The 25,762-nt window shown below is 41.4% G+C and overlaps 1 protein-coding gene across 1 annotated transcript in view; it reads left to right on the top strand.

Annotated features, from left to right (window-relative positions):
* The window catches only part of CLCN1 (chloride voltage-gated channel 1), a 79,413-nt gene that overhangs the window by 7,998 nt on the left and 45,653 nt on the right, over positions 1 to 25,762 (top strand). The window contains exons 2-4 of the mRNA XM_060762664.2: positions 20,534 to 20,687; positions 21,907 to 22,038; positions 24,813 to 24,941. Coding sequence (XP_060618647.2) covers positions 20,534 to 20,687; positions 21,907 to 22,038; positions 24,813 to 24,941 — 415 coding nt within the window. The remainder of the gene's footprint in view (positions 1 to 20,533; positions 20,688 to 21,906; positions 22,039 to 24,812; positions 24,942 to 25,762) is intronic.

Genomic DNA, 25,762 nt, shown 5'->3' with positions numbered 1-25,762 from the left:
GATTCAAGGGGGGGGGGGGGTGAGTTTGATTCAAGGGAGGGGGCTGAGTTTGATTCGGGGGGGGGGGGTGCCGAGGATCTACCCTTGCAAACCTTTTGTATCATTATCCCAATACCCCCTTGCATATAGGATATATTGAGCATGGTGATCAGATCATGATATGAATAAACATAACAGTTTAAATAATGCACCAGTAAGGCCTTCTCGTGGACCACCCTGAGAATTTCAGGGGGGGGGGGGGAGCTCCATTTGTTTATAGCCCAGATCACCTGTTTCAGAATTTTAAAATGTGCACACGTGCTGGAGCAGTCCATACCAGGGTATACGAATGAAATCACGTGTTTTTCTTGACTGCAGGGATATACAGTTATGCGAATATGCACATATTTTGGCCATAATTGGGTATTAAGTGTACCTTTTAAATTCACATTTTTCAGCTGTTAATCCACATCGGTTCACATTTTTGTTATTTAGCCACCCACCCCACTTTTATCCCAGTTTCTTCTGTGTTTTAGGACATGTGTAGAATGGCCTGAAGAGATGTCTAAGAGCTCTAGTGGAGCTAATAATTGGTATCAATAGTGTGGATATTCTCGTCTCCTGGAGAAATATTGGGAAACATGTTTGATTCAGTGAGCCAGGTCCAACTGGCCTTGAAAAACATTGGGAGACAGCGTGAACACATAGTCTGTTAGGTCCAAATGTAAAAAAAAATGATGGAAAACAATATTTCTCAGTCACCAATGTATATATTTAGTATGTATGAATGTCTTTTATGTAGTTCTGGGCTTCCTTCAACCTTACCCAGGAGGAGATGTGAACACATTTTCAGAGATGCTGCTTCCAAAGCATTCAAAGATCACATTGCTCATAATTTGCTCACACTTTTGTTGTGACTTGGAGGCTGTTGAAGCTGTTGTTTTGGTTTCCTTTCTCTTTGCTTCTCACTGAGATGTCAGTGACGTTTGCCTGTTTTACCTCATCCTGTTGTTTGTTGTTGTTGTCATTCTGCAAAGCATTAAGATAGTACTTTCAGATCCAGTATATCCCAATAGTGTTTGTGTTAGAATTGCTACCATTGACTATATTACTTTATTGATAGACTGTTTAGACACATGATTGAAAGCATGCATTTTGGTTTTTCATTCCCACTTAGGACTTTATCACACCTGCTGTTGTCTCACAGAAATCACATTGTTGAAATAAATGGGAATATACCAGTAGTATACCAGTTTAAAAACAATCTCCATCAGACCAGTTTGCAGTCGAGTGGGGCTTCTCCTGTCTTCTTCCAGTTCTTCCTTTCTTCTCTTTTACCTCACCCTCTCCTGGAAAAATGGGTCTTTCCATCCCCCAAAAGATTTTATTAATATAATATTTATTAGAATTTATAGTTAAAACAGAAATTAAAAAAAGAAGAAGAAGAGTCTTGTCTAACATACAAGTATCAAAAGAATGAGGGAAAGGAAAGAGAAGAAAGAAAAGAAAAAGGAAAGAAAAAATGACATATAGTGAGTAGGTAGATAGATTAGTAAATTAGTAGATAAGAATATGCTAGTGTTATAAAAATAAATATAAGGATTTATTTTTACTTCCAGGTATCTTCCTGAGATCTTTCCCTTTTCTTTTTCTTTCTTTCTCCTTTTTATCCTCTCTCCCTCCTTTCTTCCACTCTTCCTTTTTTATATTATCAATTTCTTCTCTACTAGATCAAAATCTTATTTCTTTGTTTCAAGTATGCAGTATTTTTTTCCAGTCTGTTTTCTTCACTTTTATTCCTTAACTCTTTGACATGAGGAAAGTGAGCCTGTCCCTTTTTCTAATCTCTAATATCTTCGTCATCCCCCAAAAAGATCTTTTAAAGGATTGGAGAAGCAGATGCAAGTCACTTTCTCTTTTCTCAATTTGAATACCCCTTACTCTGCTGGAGCGGACAGTCTCAGTCTACTTAGGAATGCTTAGGCAGAAGGAGGGGCAGAGGTAGAGAATTATGATCACTTATTGAAGCAATAATATTGGGAGCCATTAATGAAAAGTGTGCTCCACCAATGATTGAAAGGCAAAGCAGCAACAGGAGACACTCTACACCACATGATAATTATTGGATACAGACAGATACTGCTATAATTGTGATTTACCAGTATCATATGACAGTCCATAGAATACAATTTACAGATGCAGGGATGTATTTCTCAGTTCTCTGTCATACTTAATGCAGATTGGGGTGTCTTTTGTCTTTGATGGTCTGCACACACTCTGAAGACCATTGCTGGGCCATTAAAATGCTGATCAAGGTGACCAATTGCTACATTCACACCTACTTCCAACAGACAAGAGTTCTTTCTCCCACCCAAGACATTCCACAGATATATAAACCCAATTTTCCTAGTTTCTAACAGACCTCACAACCTCTGAGGATGCCTGCCATAGATGCAGGCGAAATGTCAGGAGATAATGCTTCTGGAACATGACAATACAGCTAAGAAAACTCACAGAAACCCAGTGATTCCTGCCATGAAACCCTTGACAACACAATTTTAAATGTTATGAAAAACTCTAGTTTAACATAGCAATATAGTTTTGCTGAAACTGGGCATTGTGATAGTAGAGAGTGGGTAGTAGGAAAGGCACAAGGCTCAGTCTCGTAGTCTGTCCATGGTCTTTACTCAACATGGGTGAGTTCTCTGGTGTTATGGTGAATTTTTAAACTTCTCTCTCCACAGCTGCTAAAATGGCCAATTTTACTGCTGCGACGAAGTTGCGTCTTATACTGCTACATGGCTGCTAATTCCCCATTCTTTGTTCTATTAAAGTGGGAGGGGAGTAGTTGAGATGAGCCCCCAGTGGCGCAATGGGTTCAACCCTTGTGCCAGCAGGACTGCTGACCAATCCTGGTTCAAATTCAGGGAGCAGGGTGAGCTCCCATCAGCTCCAGTTTCCCATGCGCGGACATGAGAGAAGCCTCCCACAGGATGGTAAAACATTCAGGTGCCCCCTGGGCAACATCCTTGCAGATGGCCAATTCTCTCACACCAGAAGCGACTTGCAGTTTCTCAAGTTGCTCCTGACACCAAAAAAAAAGAGAGATGTTGGTAGCAGCATTGGCAGCTACTTTCATCCTGGCAAGACCAGCAGTTGGCATTCGAAGGGCAGAGCATCTTCCATGAAGTATTCAGAGGTTGGACTACAAAGAGCATTGAGTAGAATAGCATAAACCTTTATCTGGCATGCTCCATGGCCAGGCATTTCACTCCGAGGCTCCCATATATTGCCACTCGGAATGAGAAGAACATGGTAGTAGATAGCAAGAGTTGGGCAGGCTAATAAACTGGTAAGTTTGCTTAGTAGTGGGCACTAGAGATGTTTGTACCTGGCTGCATTTCTGTGATTATATATTGTGTATATGAGAAAGAAAGCAAGAAAGAGAATCATATTGATGGAAGAGACAACACATGGATGATGGCTGCATTCAGGCTGGAGAAGAAAAGAATGATGTGCAAAGAGAGAAGACGGTGGAACTGGTGTGCAGTTCCAATCATTTTTTCATGAGCTAATAAGACTCTCATTAACCTACCCACCCAAATTGTCTTTGCTCAAGTTAGCTACTATCAAGTAGACTCTGATGTATGAATGAAAGACCTCTAATTTTACGCCACTCTATCCACCACAACCTTGCTGAGGTCTTGTAGACTTGAAAACTCAGGCCTTTGGCTTCCTTGATGCAGTCTATCCATCTGTAATGTGTTTTCCTCTTTCACTAATCAAACATTACCTTCGCAAACAATGTTGTGTTATCTCATGATGTATCTAATTCTCTTGGTTTCTAAAGGGATTTCAGTCTTGTTTTGCTCTAGGACTCATTTGTCATTTTAGCATTCGACAGTATCTGTAGAATTCTTCCCCAGAAACCCATTTTAAGTGAGTTGATTTTATTCCTATCAGCTTTCTTGACTATCCAGTTTTTACAGCCATACATAGACATGAGAAATATGATAGTGTGGATAATCCTAATTTAAGTGCCCAGTGATACATCTTTACATTTCAGGGTTCCTTGTAAATGATTAAAGGGAGAGCTTGGAAATTGATTGGGTTGCATGGCTCTTGATAGATCTGCTTCTTTGTGTCACATTCTTCCAAGTATTAGCCTCCTAGTGTCACTGATGACAGGAGATGTTTGGGTTTGGAAAGCTTGTCCTTTATCACATTGGCAGCTTTCCCCTATTACAAAGGTCACTGCAGTAGCTCAGTATCCATATTCAGTTGTCCTATATATGATATGGTAATACTTGAATGCCTTCGTGATTGGTGTTGACAAACACAAGGCTTGTGTTGACTTCCTTCTTAACATAAAGAAGCTTGCAAATATTTCCTTTACTTGAAAGAACCATTATCACAGTTCTTATCAATCCTCATTAGCAGGTTTTGATAACAGTTCCAGCAATCAGGTAGTTAGTCATTGCAGGCCTTAATATTATACTGGTGTTTCCAAAATTATTCACTCCAACCACACATCCTTCCATTCATTCCCACACATCATATTAAATTATTGAATTTCTTGTGACATACAGGACCTCTGCCACAAACTCCTCTGTAAAGTGCACACCAGATTTCTTGTTTTCCTCTTTGCTGTGCTTCAAAGACAGATACAGCTGGTATATAAAGCTAGCCGTAGCTGTTGTAGACTCAGACAGAAGCCAGGTGACTACTTTCATCAACAGAAGCTGTGTCCCTAGGCCATGTGCTCAAGGAAAGCACATAGTCCCAAACACTCACAAAACACACACAAGCCTACAAGCAACTTAGCCAATTAAACTTGACCCCCTTCCCAAAACAAGCTTACCTTCTTCTGGGTCTGTAGTCAATTCCTCATGACTAGGGGACACAGTATCTGTAGTGCCTCTTCCTATTGCTTTGAGAACCTTTCTTAACAAGGCAACTGATATTTTAGCTACTAAATAGAACATAAACTTCCTTATACTGATAGTAAGTTTCTATGTCTGAATGTGATTAAAAAAGAAAATAACTATGTTTACAGGAGGATGATCAGAAGAGCTTGATTCTACTGAACTACCCAGTCAAAGAAATGACATATTGAAGTTTAGAGTGGAACTAAACACAATCTTCCAAGCCAACAAGTGAATTAGAAGTGCTTTAATCATTCTCTTTCTGGAAGTGTGGGCGGACGAAGAAGCTGCAGTTGTTCAGCTCAATCTATCAAGTCAGTTACACTGTCTTCTGCTAATATCTAGCTAATCTAAATGAATTCAAGTCTCCAGGTTCAGATGAGTTACATCTAAGGGTATTAAGAGAACTGGCAGAAGTAATTTCAGGACCAATGACAATAATATTTGAGATTGGAGTATCTCCTGTTTTCCAGGAAAAGGGGATATCAGGTTCCTCTCTGTACAGCTCCAATGTGCTCCTTCCATGTTATTTTTTTTCGGAGATAGCCGAAGATCACTCTCTTCTGAATGGCTTTTATTTTTGATTATGTTTGAGATTATTTTTATTGGACATTATAGTTAGTATTTTCTCTTGTAAGCTACTAGAGATAGTTGTGCTGGTCTGTATCAGCATGTAATCAAAAAGGAGGAGGGGTGAAAGAATCCTGCAGCATCTTTGAGAATAACTTGTTTATTCTATTTTTTTTATTTCTTGTGTCAGGGCACCCAGTCAATTCAAGCCAGTTAATTCTATTAAGAGTTTTTCAGATCGCAATTAACTTCTTTAGACGTATTTGATTGTAAACTGTTATAAAATATTATTTTATAATGTTGGAGATCCCCAAAATAAGTACTATTAGCATATATATATATATATATATATATAGAGAGAGAGAGAGAGAGAGAGAGAAGAAATCTATATAAATAAAAATAATGTTCTTTTGTGGGATTAATATAACTCAAAAACCACTGGGCAAATTGACACCAAATTTGGACACAATACACCTATCAGGCCAACAAGTGACCATCATTCATAAAAACACTGAAAAACACAGCGGATGTGACTTAAAAAGCCATTTAAAAAAATAAATACATTGCAACGCATGCTCAAAACCACATAAATACACATACACACACATACACACACACACACAACACATATACACAGACTGGGCCTCAGCAATGCGTGGCAGGGACGGCTAGTCTATATAAATAATAATGTAATGTTTTGTTTGTGGGATTAACATAACTCAAAAACCACTGGATGAGTTGACACCAAATTTGGACACAAGACTCCTATCAGGCCAATGAGTGACCATCACTCATAAAAACACTGAAAAACACAGTAGAAAAGTCTTTAAAATCCAAAAAATAAAAAATACATTACAAAGCATGCACAAAACCACATATATACACATACATAGAAACATAGAATCATAGAGTTAGAAGAGACCTCATGGGCCATCCAGTCCAACCCCCTGCCAAGAAGCAGAATAATTGCATTCAAAGCACCCCCAACAGATGGCTATCCAGCCTCTGTTTAAAAGCTTCCAAAGAAGGAGCCTCCACCACACTCTGGGGCAGAGAGTTCCACTTTTGAACAGCTCTCATGTCAGGAAGTTCTTCCTCATGTTCAGGTGAAATCTTCTTTCTTGTAGTTTGAAACCATTGTTCTGCATCCTAGGCTCCAGGGCAGCAGAAAACAAGCTTGCTCCCTCCTCCCTATGACTTCCTCTCATGTATTTATACATGGCTATAAATGTATACACACACAAAACACGTATACACATATGTATACACATACAAAACATTTATACACATACTGAGCCACAGCAACGTGTAGCAGCGGACAGCTAGTATATTCATAAATGAATAAATAGAGCATGCAAGCAAAGGTGTTGAATGGCTGTATCCTAATGTCCAAGTGTACCCTTGACAAACCCTTTTGTTTTTATATACGATGCTTCTTTGTCTTCAGCTAGCTTCTGCCCAATGACATTTCTATGAAGACAAATTATACACGGTGTCCCTAATTTGCATTGGGTGCTAGATGCGTATACTCCATGCCTTCAAAAAAAATTGTTGGCAAATGGAGAAGATTAATAATTCTCTGAATATTCTCATAGCACAGATGGTTGCACGAATCACAGCAATGACTAGGAAGGAACAAATATGTTTGTTTTACTTTCTCCCACATTAGGTTTTTTATTTTAAAAAATCCCTTGTTATTTTAGCTGAATTTATGAAGAAATTAGTGCATTTTGGAAGGTCATCCATTCCTAGCTCTGACACAAAATCAATGATTACATCATTGGACAAAAAAAATGTGGCCATGGGGAAAGCTTCCAAGACAAGCTTGAGATGACCTTTGTATTCATTAGCATAGCCTGGCTTAAACCAAGCTCAATTCTGACCTAAACCAGCCATAGTTATTGCACCTCATTGACCTTGGAAATTCTTCCAAGCACCAGCTATCCCTCATCCGAGTTAGCTAGTTTGCTCCTCAAACTGGGAGCAGTAGAAGGGAAGAAAGGGAGTTTCTCTCTTCCTCTGCTCTGGCAAACTCTTGTGCTTGCCACCTAACCACCAAGGGACAAATAGGAAAGTACAGTCCTAATGAATATAGAAAGCGTGAATCTACTGAAATGCAATTATTCTCTGACTTCATCAAACCGATGAAACAGTTTTATAAATCCCAGGATTAATCGCCTCTTCTAAATTCAAAGTGTCTTGTGTTTTGTTGCTTTAAAGTTTTAAGGACCTTATAACCCATATTCAAAATAGATGGGCTTTACGCCTTACATTCTGATGGACTTGTATAGTAATTGATATCGCTATTTGTTTGTTCCTTTTGTTTAAATATTAATCACAATTCTATATTTGAAACCGAGAGGACAATATGCCTCATACTGTGTGACTACGTGGAAGTTGTTATTATCATTATTTTTGAAATAATATATTGGTTTAATTAGATTATTGTCTACTCTCATAAAATCTATGTTGTGAACATTCATTGTTCTTGACGTTTATATCCATTCTATATTGAAAAAGTCATGAAAAAATAATTATGATTAAAATCATTGCATTTCTGTACGTGCATATTTATTTTATTAGTTAGTATCAGACTTTCCTATTTATCCCTTAGTGTTTACTTTGGTTGTAACCTAAGCGCCAGGATCTCTAGAAAGTGTACTGTCTCCAGCACTATCGGCGGGTCATCTTTTGGACACAGGAAAGTGGCACTTACAAGTAGTTCAAGACTTTTCTATTTCTTATTTTAATTAGAACCAGATTACAACTTGGGCTTCATATCTTGAAGAAAAAGTTCCCAAATTCAAGTTTTTAAAAGGAAATTAAGAATTTGGAAATACCAGACATGTGGGTACAGTTCTGCATTCAACTGGTAGAATAAAATAGACTTAGGACTTTATCCCATTTCCCCCCTCCCTGTTAAAAACAATTTTAATCCATTGAGCTAATGAAAAGTGACAGAGCCCATCCCATGTCACAGAGGGACTTCCTGTCAGCATCCATCACAAGGAAATGTCAGAAACAGTCATAGAATCATGGAATCATAGAGGTGGAAGAGCCCTCATGGGCCATCCAGTCCAACCCCCTGCCAAGAAGCAGGAAAATCACATTCAAAGCACCCCTGACAGATGGTCATTAGGGAAATGTCAGAAACAGTTTTTTAAAAAAGGAGCGAGGACAAGACAATCTGAGATTGACTCAGGAGCTCAGGAACATATGGAATGAGAGCTGTCAGAATCGCCTGCATTGAATCGTATCAATGACATATGCAAATGGGCTGTCCTGTGGGTTGTCTCCTGGGAACTCCAGCAGTGAGTTCCCAATAATAATGCAATCACCCGATCCCTGCAAGGTTTTTGTTTTTTTTTAAAAAAAATATCTCTGGACATGCTTCTCTGGGCATGCTTGGACACAGCATATTATTTGAGAACACAGAAATGCTGGACCAGTCTAACAACCACCATGTCAGGCTACACAGAGAAGCCATTGAAATCCACAAGCATGTGGACAATTTCAACAGAAAAGAGGAAACCATGAAAATGAACAAAATTTGGCTATTGGTACTAAAAAAACTCTAAAATTATAACAGTAAATAAAAAAAACTCAAACACAGGGGAACTCCAGACAGGAAACAATCAGGAACACCCAGATAGTAATCCACACCTAAAAACTGCCAGGCCATCAAATAATAATCAAGGTGGCCAATTGAAACATTCACACCTACCTCCAAAAGACAAGAGTTCTTTCTCCCACCCTAGACCTTCCACAGATGTATAAACCCATTTTTTCCTAGTTTCCTAGTTTCCAACAAACTTCACAACCTCTGAGGATGCTGGCCACAGATGCAGGTGAAATGTCAGGAGAGAATGCTTCTACAGCATGGCCATACAGCCCAAAAAACCTGCAACAACACAGTTGCAATTATTATTATGAAAATAAAATAATTTATTTTCACCCATTTTTGTTGCATACAGTAATAATATGGGAACTTCTCTTATATTTTTCTGCTACTAAAAGGTGATTCACATTTATTGTTTAATGCAGTGATTCCCAACCTTTGATCTTTCCAGTTCTTGAGACTTCCAGAAGCCCCAGTCTACTTTACCAACTGTCAGGAATTCTGGGAACTGAAATCCGAAAGACCAGGAGGACCAAAGGCCGACAACCCCTTGTTTAATGTTTAAGGCTGGCAACCGCTCATCTAAAGTTGCAATTGGCAAGCTGACTTCTTGGCCAGTTTGCCAATTATCAGAGCCTAGGAGATTATTATTATTTTAGCAGAAAAGCAGTGTTGAACTCATTTGGCTCAAAGGTGAAGTAGCCCATTCCTTGCAAGACTAGGAACCTTCCTCCTTGCCACTTCAAGAGGCATGTTGTCCTCACTTTTCTTCACAGAGAGTTTTATTGAGCCTCCCGGCGATGCTTTGCGCTTTCCCAGCAGGAGCAGCAGCAGTGTCTTGTTCTGCTGAGCCAAGCATCGCCTCTCCCTGGCTTAGAGAGGCTGTGTGTATGTTTGAGAGAGAGGAGGGCTGTGCCCTGCGAGGTGTGAATTTCCAAGCTCTCAGGCCAAGCGCAAGCGGGAGAAGGCCCTGAAAGACAGCGCCGGGTTATCGGAGGGCAAGGGACCCAGAGTGCAGCCTGGACTCACTCAGACATCCCTGCAAAAGGAATTCAGTTGGACAGCACTTGAACTGCCCTGGTTTAATGCTGTGGCATCCTGGGAGTGCCTCACCAAACTGCAGCCATTCTCTAGTAGAAATGTGTTAGGGGTAAACAGGAGGAGACGTCTGGACTAGAACTGAAAGAGGTGTTTTTTTGTGTGTCAGAAGTGACTTGAGAAACTACAAGTCGCTTCTGATGTGAGAGAATTGGCCATCTGCAAGGACATTGCCCAAGGGATGCCCAGATGTTTTGATATTTTACCATCCTTATGGGAGGCTTCTCTCATGTCCCCACATGGGGAGCTGGAGCTGCCAGAGGGAGCTCATCCGTTTTCTCCCCGCATTCGAACCTGCGACCTGTCGGTCTTCAGTTCTGTTAGCACAAGGGTTTAACCCATTGTGCCACCTTGGCTCCTAGCTGAAAGAGTAGTCAAAGAGTATACATCCCATCTGAAATTCTGTGCTACCTCTGCAGAATTGTGGGACTTGTAGTTTAGTGAGTTCCAGGACCTCTCTGGCTAAGCATTTTAAGGGTCCCTCCCCTAAACTATAACCCCCAGAAATCTGTAGGAGGCAACCACAGGATTTTAGGTGGGAAGCATACTCTTTGAGCTCTAGTGTGATACTGGAGACAGCTACCTGGCCCCGACCTGGAAACCATCAGCTGGTGCCCAATAGACCAGGAAGAAAGGACACTCCCTGCGGCTGGAAATAGCCCACCATGGGTCTGCAGGATACTCCAGATCAGGCAGACTCAATATGCAGCTTTCCAGCTGTTTGGACCTCCAACTCTCAGAATTTCTAACCATTGAGAGCTTTGATTTCTTCTTCAGTGGCTGCAAATTTTCTTTTTAAAGATTTGTCTACACTACCCCACACTCACTGCTAATGGGCCACTAGATGTCACAAGACACAATGATGAATATCATAGCTTATTCATTACATTCTTTGCCCTGTTTTTGGCAAAGTTGTGGGGGAGGGGGATACTCTTGAGTTTGTTGGAAACTCAGAAATATTCTAGGGCTTCAGGGTAGTCTGAAAAATGAGATTGGGTCTGATTTGGTCTGATCCACTGCCCTTGGACCGCGAGAAGATCCAACCAGTCTATACTTCAGGAAATAAAGCCCGACTGCTCATTGGAGGGAAGGATATTAGAGGCAAAGATGAAGTACTTTGGCCACATCATGAGAAGACAGGAAAGCTTGGAGAAGACAATTATGCTGGGGGAAATGGAAGGAAAAAGGAAGAAGGGCCGATCAAGAACAAGATGGATGGATGGCATCCTTGAAGTGACTGACTTGACCTTGAAGGAGCTGGGGGTGGTGACGGCCAACAGGGAGCTTTGGCATGGGCTGGTCCATGAGGGCACAAAGAGTCAGAAGCGACTGACTGAATGAATAAACAACAACAACTGATCAATTGGACACTGCCACTTTCCCTCCTCTGAACAGCTCCTGGTAACGGGATGTTGATATTGCTTGCACTGTTGCTCCGAGCTGACCATAGAGCTCTGTCCAACCTCTTGGCCATTATGGGTGCCTCTGTTGATGTCTGAATATGGTGTTCATGCCACCAGCAAGAAGGAGGGGAGATTGCCCCCCTTCTTCTCACCAATCAGGTAATAGCTATGTTCTGACATATAATACAGTGAGATATCAAATTGAACCGGCTTCATCTGTCAGTGTAATATGGCAACTGTTAGAACCCTTGTGGTCAAGATGTGTTTATTCATGCATGCTAGTTGGTGATGGAACCAAATATCTGGGGAGTACCTTGCCCCCCAAATTTGGAATTAACTGTGATATTCTAGGTGGATTGAACTGAATCTGTCCAGTATGAGTGCCAGTTTATGCAAAATGGTCAAATAAGTATGTGGAGGCAGAAAAAGATAGTAAGATAATGCCAAATTACACAATCGTCTGCTGGAATGCTTAAAAATTGTATAGTTATCAAATTTAAAAATACTGGTTTATAGCAATGTTTTAAATGGATTTTAACCTAATGTTTTTATCTATTTTGTTATGTCATGTTGTATTGTGTTTTTGTATGTGTTGGCATCAAATTGTTGCCATTGTAATCCACCCTGAGTCCCCTCTCAGGGGTTAATAAGGACAGGGTACAAATGTTTGAATAAATAAATAAATAAATAAATAAATAAATTTAAATCAGCCATCTTGCTTCTGAAAAGCTCAAAATGGTATACATTATGCTTTCTCCTTAAAACAGCCCCAAGGCAGATTGGCAAGAAGACTGTAGCTGGCCCAAAGTCACCCAGAGAAGATTGTGGCTGAAAGCCAGCCTAGTTGATTCTTGAGACAGCTGTACAACCTCCCAGTATTTTTAAACAATGAGAAGCAGCTGTAGAAGTATTGCAGTCCCATCAGATGGAGATATAGGAGAGGAACAGCTTAATCCTTTCCTCTCTTTCCATTTGTCAACCCCAAGTCACTAACTGTGTGTTCCTTTTTTTTTTGGGGGGGGGGGGGAGAGAATGTACAGAAATCCCTTGCCTTACAGGATGTGAGAAATTAACTTTTACGAATCACAGCTCCCAGAATCCTCGGTGATCACGGTGATGGGTGTGTCTGTATTTCAAGGCAATTTGTAATGGGTCACAGTAACAAGGGGAAAAAACAACCTGCCCTTCTTTCACTGTTGATCTTTTGCTGTGATTTCAGTACTACTATTCAGTAAAAAATACATTCATACCCACGGAAATAAATACTCCAGGAAATAATGACCGACTGCTCATATTAGAGGCAAAGATGACGTATTTTGGCCACATAATGAGAAGACAGGAAAGTTTGGAGAAGACAATGATGCTGGGGAAAATGGAAGGAAAAAGGAAGAGGGGCCCACCCAAAGGCTAGATGGATGGATAGTATCCTTGAAGTGACTGGCTTGACCTTGAAGGAGCTGGGGATGGTGATGGTGATGGCCGAGAGGGAGCTCTGGTGTGGGCTGGTCTATGAAGTCACGAAGAGTCAGAAGTGACTGAACGAATAAACAACAACAACCCAAGGAAAACTGTAGTTATGTTTCTTGCATAGCTCTAGTTTGGCCTCAGACAGAGATTTAAAGCTCCCTGGTTCAGCTCCATCACAGCACATAGACTGTCTGACAAAAATGGTAATGAGACATAATAAATGATGCTATTATTTTAACATTTTCTTTAAAATTAATATTTTAAATTTATTGTCAATTATTGCTGATTTCATTTTTAAATCCTATTTTTCCAAGCACTTTAAAACATGGACAAATGTTAGGAAGTATCAATATTAAACATGAAACCAGAAGGTCTATTGTAAACATAAAAAAATATTATATTCCAAAAATCAGTACATATAGCAAACAGTATTTATGTACCAAAATGAGACAAATTCTACAAAGTAGCTTTGTTTACCCCTCCCCCTAATCTTTACCCCCCCCCCAATGGGGGGGGGGGAAATCATAGTAAAATGGAAATGTACTGAGAGATATACATATCCAGAAATAAACTTAGGCCCTTTCTACACCTTTCTACATCCAGGTTATCAAACCAGATAATCCACATTATTTGCTTTGAACTGGATTATATGAGTCTTCACAGCCATATAATTCAGTTCAAAGCAGATAATCTGGATTTTATATGGCAATGTAGAAAGGGCCTTAGTTAGTCCTGGACTCGTGAGGATTGTTTTGTATTGAAGTGTGTGTATGTAACTGTATCCAGATTAAGGGTATGATGTTATTTTACAACTGACAGGTACTATAATAGAAACAAAGCTAGAGTTCTACAGCAAATGAAAGAAGTGATTCCTGCATTTGCTTTTCCACCTCAACACTTTAATGGAAATGCAGTATAGCACATGACAACATCTTTCTTTAAAAAGCTGATTGTAGTGATAGACTCTCCCAAAATAGCAACATTCAGAGGCTAAACAAGGCCTCCATAAGTAACGTCAGTAGGATGGATGAATGCATGCTTAATAATTATCCAACCCTTAGATTTTGTTTGTTTGTTTGTTTGTTTTTTGAGGCTCTTGAGTAAATTAATCTAGCAGAGTGTTTAACTTTCCATGTTATAGAGGAAGAAAGAACAAAAGCTCTGGAAACAGAGAATGAATGAATCCAGCAAAGAACCATATTCCCCTCCCGAGTTCCAACATTGTGCTGAAGGTGATCTAAGTGAAATATTACGTAGTATGAACCAGTGTCAAGCTAATGAGAGAGAAAAAAGACCTGGACTACTCATGCCAATCTGACTTAAAGTAGAGGCTATCTACCAGAGTAAAGTCAACTACTATGTGTTCTATAACAAAGGACCCTTCGCATGGGCCCAAAATTCATTCCAAAGTGGGATTTTAAAACCCGCTTGGCACAGACTCCCATCCCCACTCCCCCAAAAGAACCTGGGCTTTCCCAGGGGGTGGTGGGTGGTGGAGGTGGTTGCATGCCATCCTGATTACAATTGGGATGGCACACAGCCACCCAGAAGCTCCCCAAATATATCCCTAAAAATAAAAATAAAAACTTTATCTGGTCTCCTACCATGTCATTTCTTCATGCTAGTAGGACACAAGGAAGAACATTATAGTGACCAGGTGACGTTTTGTTTATTTTTAGGGATACATTTTAAAACCCGCTTGGCACAGACTCCCACCCCCACTCCCCCCAAAGAACCTGGGCTTTCCCAGGGGGTGGTGGGTGGTGAGGGTGGTTGCATGCCATCCTGATTACATTGGGATGGCACACAGCCACCCAGAAGCTCCCCAAATGTATCCCTAAAAATAAAAAAAAAACTTTACCTGGTCACTATAATGTTCCTCCTTGTGCCCTTCTAGCATGAAGAAATGACATGGGGGGCGGGGGGGGGGGGGTGCTGAGGAGGAAGATCTTTGGAGCCTGAAAAACTGAGATGGCTGTGTGAATCCAGGGGAAATTATTTATTTATTATTATTATTTATTTCGTATACTTCTATCCCGCCTTTCTCAACCCCCGAGGGGGGACTCAGGGCGGCTTACAAAAAGGCACATCTTGGTGCCTACACAAATACAATAACATATAAAACCAGCAATTAAATGGTCAACAATTAAAAACAATTAAAACAACAATATATCACAAATTAGCCTTTCTGTAGACTAGAGTAAAAAAAAAAACCCAACATATCAGACTGACTCTTTGGAGCAATAACAATGCTTCCAGTTGACCTATTTCTTCTCCTGTCAACAAATTCATCGTAAGTTTTTCTTTACATATCATCCTTAATGACATAGCAGTTTTCAGAACTACATTGAGAAAAAGCTCTGCCAACCTCCTAGAACTAAGGCATCACTATTTTAGGAGTGCTCACTCACCAGAGTGGAAGCAGTGGGTCAGTTCTGCTTGCACCAGGCCTGAATACCAGCCTTCAGCCTCATACTTCAACTGTGATTGCTTCCTGGAGTCTTGGTCATTTTCTTAGTTCACATGAAATCCTCACACATCCAAGAACGTGCTCCTTGTTTCCATGAGGATGCTCTTGCTTTGGGTGAGCAACCAGAAAGGAGTAAAACATATATTTAAGGGACATTGAAGGAACTCACTTCTACTCTTCCAGAGTTTTTTAAATTATTATTATTATTAATAATAATATATTTATATTCCACCCTTCTCACCCCAATGGGGACTCAGGGCGGATTACAGTACACAAACACAGCAAACATTCAGTGCTGCTTTGTATAGACAATATACAGACAGACAGACAGAACAGAAAGGAGGTGTGTTGTTTCGACTCAGTGTCCAGCTGTTTTGGTGCCATGGAAGGTTGGGCTCGAGTCCAGCCACAGGGGGTGCTGTCACTCCATTCTCTATGACAAAGAGCCATCAGGACTTCCTCCTTTCTTTTGGTCGCCCAGCATTTTCTGATCTTTCTTTAGGGCGTCATAACCCCCCCCCCCCCACTTTTAGCGGTACCTAATTTCTCTCATTACAGCTAAAGCTGTTTTTGAACTGCTTAGGTAAACAGTGAGTAGGGCTGACAGTTGGCAGCTCACGCTGATCCGAGGCTTCAAACTTGCAACCTTTCAGTTGATAGGTCTTATAGCTGCTGGTGATATACCAGTTGTGCTATACCTCCGGCCCTTTCTGATTACTCTCCTAAGGCAAGAGCAACCTCATGGAAACATGGATCACATTCCTGGATGGTCAGCATTCTCTCTTCATCCCAATTTCCCCCTTTGTCTTCCTCTTACCTACATTGATGCAAACTGAGTAAAAGTGCAGAAGTAGTTTGCATTCAACAAATTCAGCAAGAGGATTAAAGAGGAGGTGGAATCATTCTTTTCCCAGTAGGTTCAGGCAAAAGCAAACTGCTGCAGTCTCACATAGTTTGTGAGTTCATTTCCATTAATACTTTTAGCCATCTGAATTATAATGCTGCTTGGTCATATATATCCCAATTTTCATCTGTGAATTGTTGTAAGGTATCACAGCCATAAAAGTCAGTAAAAAGCCAAGGCAGTGGCATAATAAAATCCTCATCTGGAAGTAAATAAAATCTTCATCTGGTTAATCTCTACTTCAAAAAACTTTGTTGCAATTTGATTTGTCAGACCACCTACTAGTTGTTAGAAGGCTGGGAGGAGGCTGAATAGTTACGGTCATAGTTTGCACTCTTACAATCTAGTTGCACGATATTGTATTGCTCTTTCCCTCTTGAGACTAAAAAAGAAAGAGGCTAAAACCCCAATAACTGTATACATCAGGCCATATAGTTCAGGTTATGCATGCATATGTAAAATGCAAGAAAGTTTTACAAGGTTCTTGTGGGTTTTTTCGGGCTATAGAGCCATGTTCTAGACGCATTTCTCCTGACGTTTCGCCTGCATCTATGGCAAGCATCCTCAGAGGTAGTGAGGTCTGTTGGAATTAGGACAATGGGTTTAATTCCAACAGACCTCACTACCTCTGAGGATGCTTGCCATAGATGCAGGCGAAACGTCAGGAGAAATGCGTCTAGAACATGGCCCTATAGCCCGAAAAAACCCACAAGAACCTAGTAAAACCTAGTGATTTCAGCCATGAAAGCCTTCGACAATACAAGAAAAAAAAATTTCACATTTGTCTGAAATGTATCTATGTACCTTGCTTGCAGATGACGGCAGCCTGTTATTTGTAGTACAGTAAATCTTTTCTTTTGTAAATTTGGCCACAACAATGAAGCTGAAATGATGAATAGTCATTTCGGAACCATTGGCAATCATCTTTGAGAGTTCTTGGAGAACGGGAGAAGTTCCAGCAGATTGGAGGAGGGCCAATGTGGTCCCAATCTTCAAGAAGGGAAAAAAGGACGACCCAAACAACTACCGTCCGGTCAGCCTCACGTCGATACCGGGCAAGATTCTGGAAAAGATTGTTAAGGAAGCGGTCTGCAAACACTTAGAAACAAATGCAGTCATCGCTAATAGTCAACATGGATTTATCAAAAACAAGTCATGCCAGACTAATCTGATCTCTTTCTTCGATAGAGCTACAAGCTGGGTAGATGCGGGGAATGCCGTGGATGTAGCGTACCTGGATTTCAGTAAGGCCTTCGACAAGGTCCCCCATGACCTTCTGGCAAGGAAACTAGTCCAATGTGGGCTAGGCAAAACTACGGTGAGGTGGATCTGTAATTGGTTAAGTGGACGAACACAGAGAGTGCTCACTAATGCTTCCTCTTCATCTTGGAAAGAAGTGACGAGCGGAGTTCCGCAGGGTTCCGTCCTGGGCCCGGTCCTGTTCAACATCTTTATTAATGACTTAGATGAAGGGCTAGAAGGCATGATCATCAAGTTTGCAGACGACACCAAATTGGGAGGGATAGCCAATAGTCCAGAGGACAGGAGCAGAATTCAAAACGATCTTGACATATTAGAGAGATGGGCCAAAACTAACAAAATGAAGTTCAACAGTGACAAATGCAAGATACTCCACTTTGCCAGAAAAAATGAAATGCAAAGATACAGAATGGGTGATGCCTGGCTCGAGAGCAGTACGTGTGAAAAAGATCTTGGAGTCCTCGTGGACAACAAGTTAAACATGAGCCAACAATGTGATGTGGAGGCAAAAAAAGCCAATGGGATTTTGGCCTGAATCAATAGGAGCATAGTGTCTAGATCTAAGGAAGTAATGCTACCCCTTTATTCTGCTTTGGTTGGACCACATCTGGAATATTGTGTCCAATTCTGGGCACCACAATTCAAGAGAGATATTGACAAGCTGGAATGTGTCCAGAGGAGGGCGACTAAAATGATCAAGGGTCTGGAGAACAAGCCCTATGAGGAGCGGCTTAGGGAACTGGGCATGTTTAGCCTGAAGAAGAGAAGGCTGAGAGGAGATATGATAGCCATGTATAAATATGTGAGAGGAAGCCACAGGGAGGAGGGAGCAAGCTTGTTTTCTGCTTCCTTGGAGACTAGGACGCGGAACAATGGCTTCAAACTACAAGAGAGGAGATTCCATCTGAACATTAGGAAGAACTTCCTGACTGTGAGAGCTGTTCAGCAGTGGAATTCTCTGCCCCGGAGTGTGGTGGAGGCTCCTTCTTTGGAAGCTTTTAAGCAGAGGCTGGATGGCCATTTGTCAGGGGTGATTTGAATGCAATATTCCTGCTTCTTGGCAGGGGGTTGGACTGGATGGCCCATGAGGTCTCTTCCAACTCTTTGATTCTGTGATTCTATGAATACATTAAACTACCTCTTTCTGCAGAGACACGCAGCGGGGAAGAACACAGTTAAAAACACATAATTATAAAACATTATGTAAAACACATATGGTATATTAAATTGGATTTCTATGAAATACATTTGTTGAAATGCACAGAACAAAGATTAAAATACAATAAACATAAGACATGAGTTTAAAATTCATAGTCAAAAATTGACTGGGGACACCCGCTAGAAGAGATAGGTCTTAAGTTGTGCTTAGGACCTCATCAGATGAAGGCAGAGAAATATCTTCTCCCCACTTCTCTGCGCTGCTGGGCCCAGAGGAGTCAAGTGTACACGACTCCTCTGCCAAAAATGGCAGATGAACCAAAGAGGAAATGGGACAGTGGGGAAATATCGTGGAACGGCAGAGTATGGACCTTGCTGGTAGGGAACCCAAGCTGGACGGGTTCTCCGTGCTGCTCCACAATTTCTCCCGCTGTCCTCTGCTTTACAAAGGGCCATCTGAATAGGTCTTTAAATTCTGACAGCTAATTTACATATGGCAGGTTTTGCAGCAAAAGTACTGCTTCCAACCATTAATCCAGCACCAAGGGAATCACAATTTACTTCCAGAAAACTCTGGAGTAATCCTGGTGCTATTGAGGTGAAGACAGCTGGATAGGGTTGGATCCCATCCAATCCAATGCCTACATATCAGACAGACCTAAAGCTATGCCGCCAGCTAGACACAGCTCCAAGTCAGAGCCTTGCTGTCGATCCTGTTGTGACCTCAGTGTTGCCCACAAGGCTCTGCCAAGGAGTTACTTTTGTTTGGTGAAACAGTGGCAATGGTCTCAAAGTGCTGTTGGTGAAGCCTCCTGTCTGGTCTTGAAAAGGGCTCCGGGATGCTATCATAATATATCCATGAAAATCTGGATAATTTGAATAGGTGTAGATGCAGCCTTGTTATGGCTAAGATTTATTTTGATAATTTTATTTAAATATTTATAACCACCAACTGTTAGAAGACACAGGACTAGGATCTATGTCTGAATTCCAGCTGCATATTATTAATACAGATGTGAATTAAGGATATATAAATAAAGCATTATTATTATTATTATTATTATTATTTGAAACACAACAAGATGAGTCCACAGCAGACACTCTACTGGCTGTTGTATTGGATCACACGTCAGACACTTCCCAAGTATCTAGGACTGGGTGATGTATTGGCGAATAATGTGTGCAGACAGGCCTGTAGCGAGGGGGGGGGGGGTTAGGGGTTCAACACCCCCCGAAATGTTTCAGATTTTTTTAAAAAACCTGGTTTACTCATGAATTTTAACTGGTTAACCAAATCCCCATGCTAAATCTATGGGATGCAAAAAATTAAGAGTCCCTCCAGAACTGCAAGCACTATCTCAGGCAAATATTGACAATTTATGCCCACTGTCATTACTTGCAGCAATAGCCAATGTAGTGAAGCAACCAAGTTGAGGGTGTGTATGTTGAATGTTTTTTTTCTGGCTATGGCCCTGTGTGCAGATCCCAGTAAGGTGGCCTTCTGCACCTGGCAGATGGTAATTTTGTCAGCGCTGATTGCCTTTAAGTGCAGGCCAAGGTCTTTAGGCACTACACCCAGTGTGCCGATCATCACTGGGACCACCTTGACTGGCTTGTACTGTTGTTATTATTATTATTATTATTATTATTATTATTATATGCCTATATCTGTGTTCCCAGCTCTATGGCCAGTACACGGAGCAGCTCCCCAGTTTTTCTCCAAAGGAAGCCTCTGAACTCCTGAGTGAGAAGACACCCCAACGCAATGGCCAAGGGCCCCTGAAGCGGAGCAGTCAGGCTGAAATCAAAGAAGAACGCCACTCCAAATGCCATGGTAGGTTAGCCTGCTGTTCACATAGGCTTTTCTGACTGTTAAGAGAGGGCTGATATACAAGTAAAAGACATGTAAAGATAGACACAGTTAATTATATATGGTGGCTATCAGTGGAATCAAATGACACCATGAGATTTGTTTTTTCATGTCAGAAGTGACTTGAGAAACTGCAAGTTGCTTCAGGTGTGAGAGAATTGGCCACCTGCAAGGACGTTGACCAGGGAACACCTGGATGTTTTGATGTTTTACCATCCTTGTGGAAGGTTTCTCTCATGTCTCTGCATGGGGAGCTGGAGCTGACAGAGGGAGCTCATCCATGCTTTCCCTGGATTCGAACCTGTGACCTGTTGGTCTTCAGTCCTGCTGCCACAAGGGTTTAACCCACTGCGCCACCGGGGGCTACTACCATGAAATAGCTAGAACAATTAAAGTCTATATGTCTTAGTTTTTATTTTGTGGTTTCCTCCTACTACTTTGCCTATTGAGGGACTTTGCATAGAAACAAGCAAACCCAAGTACATAAAACTTTCACAGGAGGAAATGTTCCATGTTTCACATCTCCAAATGCGCCCCCGCACCAGCTCCTTCTTAAGAAATATAAGGCAGCTCTGGATCCTCCAGCATGACTCCATGTTATATTGGGGCTAGAAGTCCTTCATGTCAATAGGGTCATTATTATTGGTAGTTTCATGGAGCCATGCAAAATCTGAAAAAATATTACCCACAGTTATGGAGGTCATACTTAGTTTGTGTGTCTTCTTGTCATTTCACAGGGTTGTCTTGTCAAGATTTCTTTGCAGAAGGCTTGCCTTTGCCTTCCTCTGAGACTGTGTGACATGCCAAATATCACTCAGTGGGTTCTCTTGGCCAAGCAGGGATTTAAACCCTACTCTCTGGATGCATGGTCCAAGGTTCAAACCACTACACCATGCTGGCTCTCTTTATCAACATAGAGTGTATATTCTATATTGAACTTGAGTGTCCATATTTGCATAATGTAGTTATGCTGTATGGTTTTGGTTAGTCATTTCTCACCATGCATTCATTGTCTTAGGGGAATGTCAAGAAAAGTACTGTAAGAACACATTGATCTCTGCTGTTTTAGCAGAAAGAGATTTGAGTACAGAAAGATGACAAAAATGCTACATCTTGATTGGATCATTTTCAAAAAGTTTCTTTTAACTCATGCGATTGTCTAAAAGATTTCTTTCCTCCACAGCCTGTGCTAAAAGCATCCAGAAATATTTAACCAAAAAGCTAGGGGAAGACTGGATATTCTTAGTTCTCCTGGGGCTTGTGATGGCACTGGTGAGCTGGGGAGTGGATTATGCCAGTGCAAAGAGTTTGCAAGGTAAGTGGGCCCACATACTAGAGCAGGAGTCTCTTATAATTCTCTTTTATTGTCCAAAATCAGAGAAGGGCATCTGTGGGAGCCTAGAGGGCCACAGTCAACCCATAGAAGACTTGGGAGGCACCTTCCTCAACGCACCCAACTACTAGGGCAAAAAAACCCTTAAAGCCATTTTTTGTCCTCAAAGGCAGTTCATTTGACAAGGCAGAGGAGAAGAACTGCCCTTCAAAAAAAGAGAACCCTTCAAAGACTCTGTTGCCCCAAGGGTCCTTGACAAGGAATTAGCTTCTCCAACACACCAGCTGATTTGCAGGCAAGGTACCTGTGTAGGAGAAGGCCAATGTGCATTGTTGAAAAACATCTTGGGTTTGATGTCCTCTGGATTGTTTTGCCAGTTTCTGTGGTGAATTGGGGCTGGGGGGGGGGGGCAGCGGGGTAATCCCGCCACACTGCACCCTGCACCCCACCTCCCTGGCATCTCATGCTTCCACATCAGATGTGGGGAAGTGTTGCCATGTGGCTTCCCCCCGCAGTAGCCCCATTGTGCCTAATGGAACACAGCGAGGCTCCCATGTTGAATGAATGAATGAATGTATTATAATCAACAGATCGGACCATGTTGGTGGCACAGTGTTGTAGGATGTTCCTACCCCAGTTGAACCACAGAGCTCCACCAGAAGTGAGGCTATGTTGTGTGCTTTTTACATATGTACGTCTATTATATAGTATGTTGTTTTGTTTTTAATGATTTTTATGAATGCTTGGTATGTCTGTATGTAAGTAAGTGCAATGTTTTACCATGTTGGAAACTGCCCTGAGACTCCTTGGGGAGATAGAGTGGTATACAAATAAAGATTTATTATATTATTATTGCTGGGCAGAGTGGGACTCCATGGTTCAACCAAGGTAGAAGTGTCCTAGGATGCTGAAATTTCCTTGTGTGATGAGGTCATAAGTGTGGGTATGTGGAATGGGTGCATTGAGGGAGGGATGTCCCTGGGTGCTCTGTATCTTTTCCAACACTGGATGCAGGAGAGCTAGATGGGTGAGTTTTCAGTCGAAAAATATTATGAAGAGAAAGAATCAACCTTCTCTTTCCCCACTCCCTGTCATTATACTTGGGGCGAGTGACTAAATCTGGAGCCAGTCCAGCCAAACCTGCTGCTGTGCCATGTTGATATACAGCCAGCTGGAGTGTCACCTTACTCATGAACACTTCTCCTTCTTCTTGGTCATGCAGGGACCCTATACTGGTACCAACTGGGCAGCCCAAATGGCCAGAGCTCCATGACAATTTGTGGTGGTGACAAGAGAAAAACCATCCCCTCCACCTGCACTATTCAATGTAGGGGAAGAGTAGTGGTGCAGTATCTAACTGGACAGCTGATCACACCTTACTGGACTTGATCCAGCTGTCCAGACTTTTGTGCAGTCTTGGGATACTCCAGAGGATTCCCTGACTTTGCCAAAACTAAGGCAAAGTCAGTTCAAACCTCAGTGATACCCATCACAAACCAGTAAACATTGTGGGTACAGCAAGCAGTGGATTTGAGGTGAGTCTGGATTTTCTTGTCCATATAGACTCAGACCTGGTCTCGTAGAATGAGAAAAAGTCTTAGACCAGTGGTTCCCAAACTTTTTTGATCATGGAACCCTTCAGAAAATCCCTCCACAGAATCCTAACTCTGTCCTTGATTTTCCCATGGAACCCCAACTCTGTCCCTAAGCACTATGATCCTGCTAAGTTCTTCCTTCTTTCACCTACTCCTATTGCCTGGCTGTTGAGTAGATTTGGAAATAAAGAGATTCCATTTTCATTTTAAAGCAGAGGTACCTTGAATTTCAGTAAAATCTTCATACCTTGGTGAGAACTTTTTAAAAGTTTTAAAAAAAAGATTTTAAAGATTTTTTGTGGAACCCCTATGGGCCCTTCCACACAGCCCTATACCCCAGAATATCAAGGCAGAAAATCCCACAATATCTGCTTTGAACTGGGTTATTTGAATCCACACTGACATAATGTAGGATTTTCTGCCTTGATATTCTGGAATATAGGGCTGGGTGGAAGGGCCCTATGTTCTGTGGAACATTGTTTGGGAACCACTGGCATAGACAATGTTCCTGCTTTTCCCTTTTCTCATCCAGTTTGAGCCATCCATCCTAAATTTGGTGCCAAATTGATCTGAGATGAGTCCATGTTATCTTTTACTATAGGATAAAGTAAAGGTAAAGGTTTCCCCTGATGTTACGTCTAGTTTTAAACATTCAAATAGAAAGGTAAAGTCTTCCACTTGACATTAAGTTTAGTCATGTCTAACTCTGGGGATGGTATTCATCTCCATTTCTAAGCCAAAGAGCCACCGTTGTCCATAAACACCTCCAAGGTCATGTGGCCAGCATGACTGCATGGGACACCATTACCTTCCTGCAGAAGCAGTACCTATTGATGTACTCACATTTGCATTTTTTTGAACTGCTAGGATAGCAGAAGCTGGGGATAACAGTCGGAACTCACCCTGCTCCCCAGATTCAAACCACCAACCTTTCGGTCAGCAAGTTCAGCAGCTCAGTGGTTTAACCTGCTGCGTCACGAGGGGGCCCTCACTATAGGATACATTTATTTATTTAATTCATACACTATATCAGTAGGACCCAAGGCAGCTTACACAAGAAACCAAAACAAGATGCAGCGAAATAACTTAGTGATATATATATTTAAAGATATTATTTTAGGTCCTACGTCTGCTGATCTTTGCCATTGTTTCTTCCTGCAGCTTACAAATGGATGTACCGAGAACTTCACCCAAGCATCCCTATGCAGTTCCTGGCCTGGGTCACATACCCCCTCATTCTCATCCTCTTTGCTGCACTTTTCTGCCAACTTGTTTCTCCACAGGCTGTGGGTGAGAAAGCAAGGGATGGGAAGTTAGACCTGCCCCTCTATCTTAACTTCAAATGATCTAGTAGAGGGTGATTCTTCTCTCCCCGCCCCCCCCCCCCCAACTCAGGTTTACGCAGTCACATGCTAATAACTCAGTTCTATTTTTGAAATAACAAAATTACAGTCAAAGGGAATTGATCATCCTGAGTGGCATTTGGAGCCTACGGGGAGGGTCTGTGGTGAGAATACCGTAGTTACAGTCAAGGAACAATTTAGTTTCCCCCTTTACTTAGGATGCTTACTATCTATGTATGATAGGCTTGGTTGATCCAAAAAAAAAAAAAAAGGTTCAAACTCGTTTCGGATGTAGGGGGCACTGGTGGTTCGATTCTAAAGTCAGTTCTGGTTTTCACAGAATTTTTTTTTCAAAACCTTTCTAAACTTCTGACACTTCCGAATCCTTTCATTAATGGTTTGAAAGTGTTATTTTCTTTTTCATTGGGTGGTCTTTACTTTGAAAGTAGTTGTTTTACTCCAGAAGTGGGGAAAAGCAAGTGGAGGAAATTCCTTCCTTCTCTGGTTTAAAACTGGCTTGAGCTGAAGCCAAAAAATTCCTTCCTTCTCTGGTTTAAAACTGGCTTTTCTGGCTTGATCCGAGGCTAGGGACCAGAAGCGGGGGAAAGCTGAATAATTTCCGACTCACTTCCTGAGTCGTAACAAAAATGGCAGAAAAAGCTTCGGAAGAGCAAAGGGACTTCCATTTTTTTAAAAAAGCTTTTGATATCGCTTCAAAAAGGTAATTTTAATGAAATTATTACAAGCAATGAGTTATTCGAGCAACTC

The sequence above is a fragment of the Anolis sagrei genome, chromosome 2, assembly GCF_037176765.1.
Source record: "Anolis sagrei isolate rAnoSag1 chromosome 2, rAnoSag1.mat, whole genome shotgun sequence".
Lineage (NCBI taxonomy): Eukaryota > Metazoa > Chordata > Lepidosauria > Squamata > Dactyloidae > Anolis > Anolis sagrei.
The sequence above is the reverse complement of the archived record's forward strand: the minus strand, read 5'-3'. Positions and strand labels throughout refer to the sequence as shown.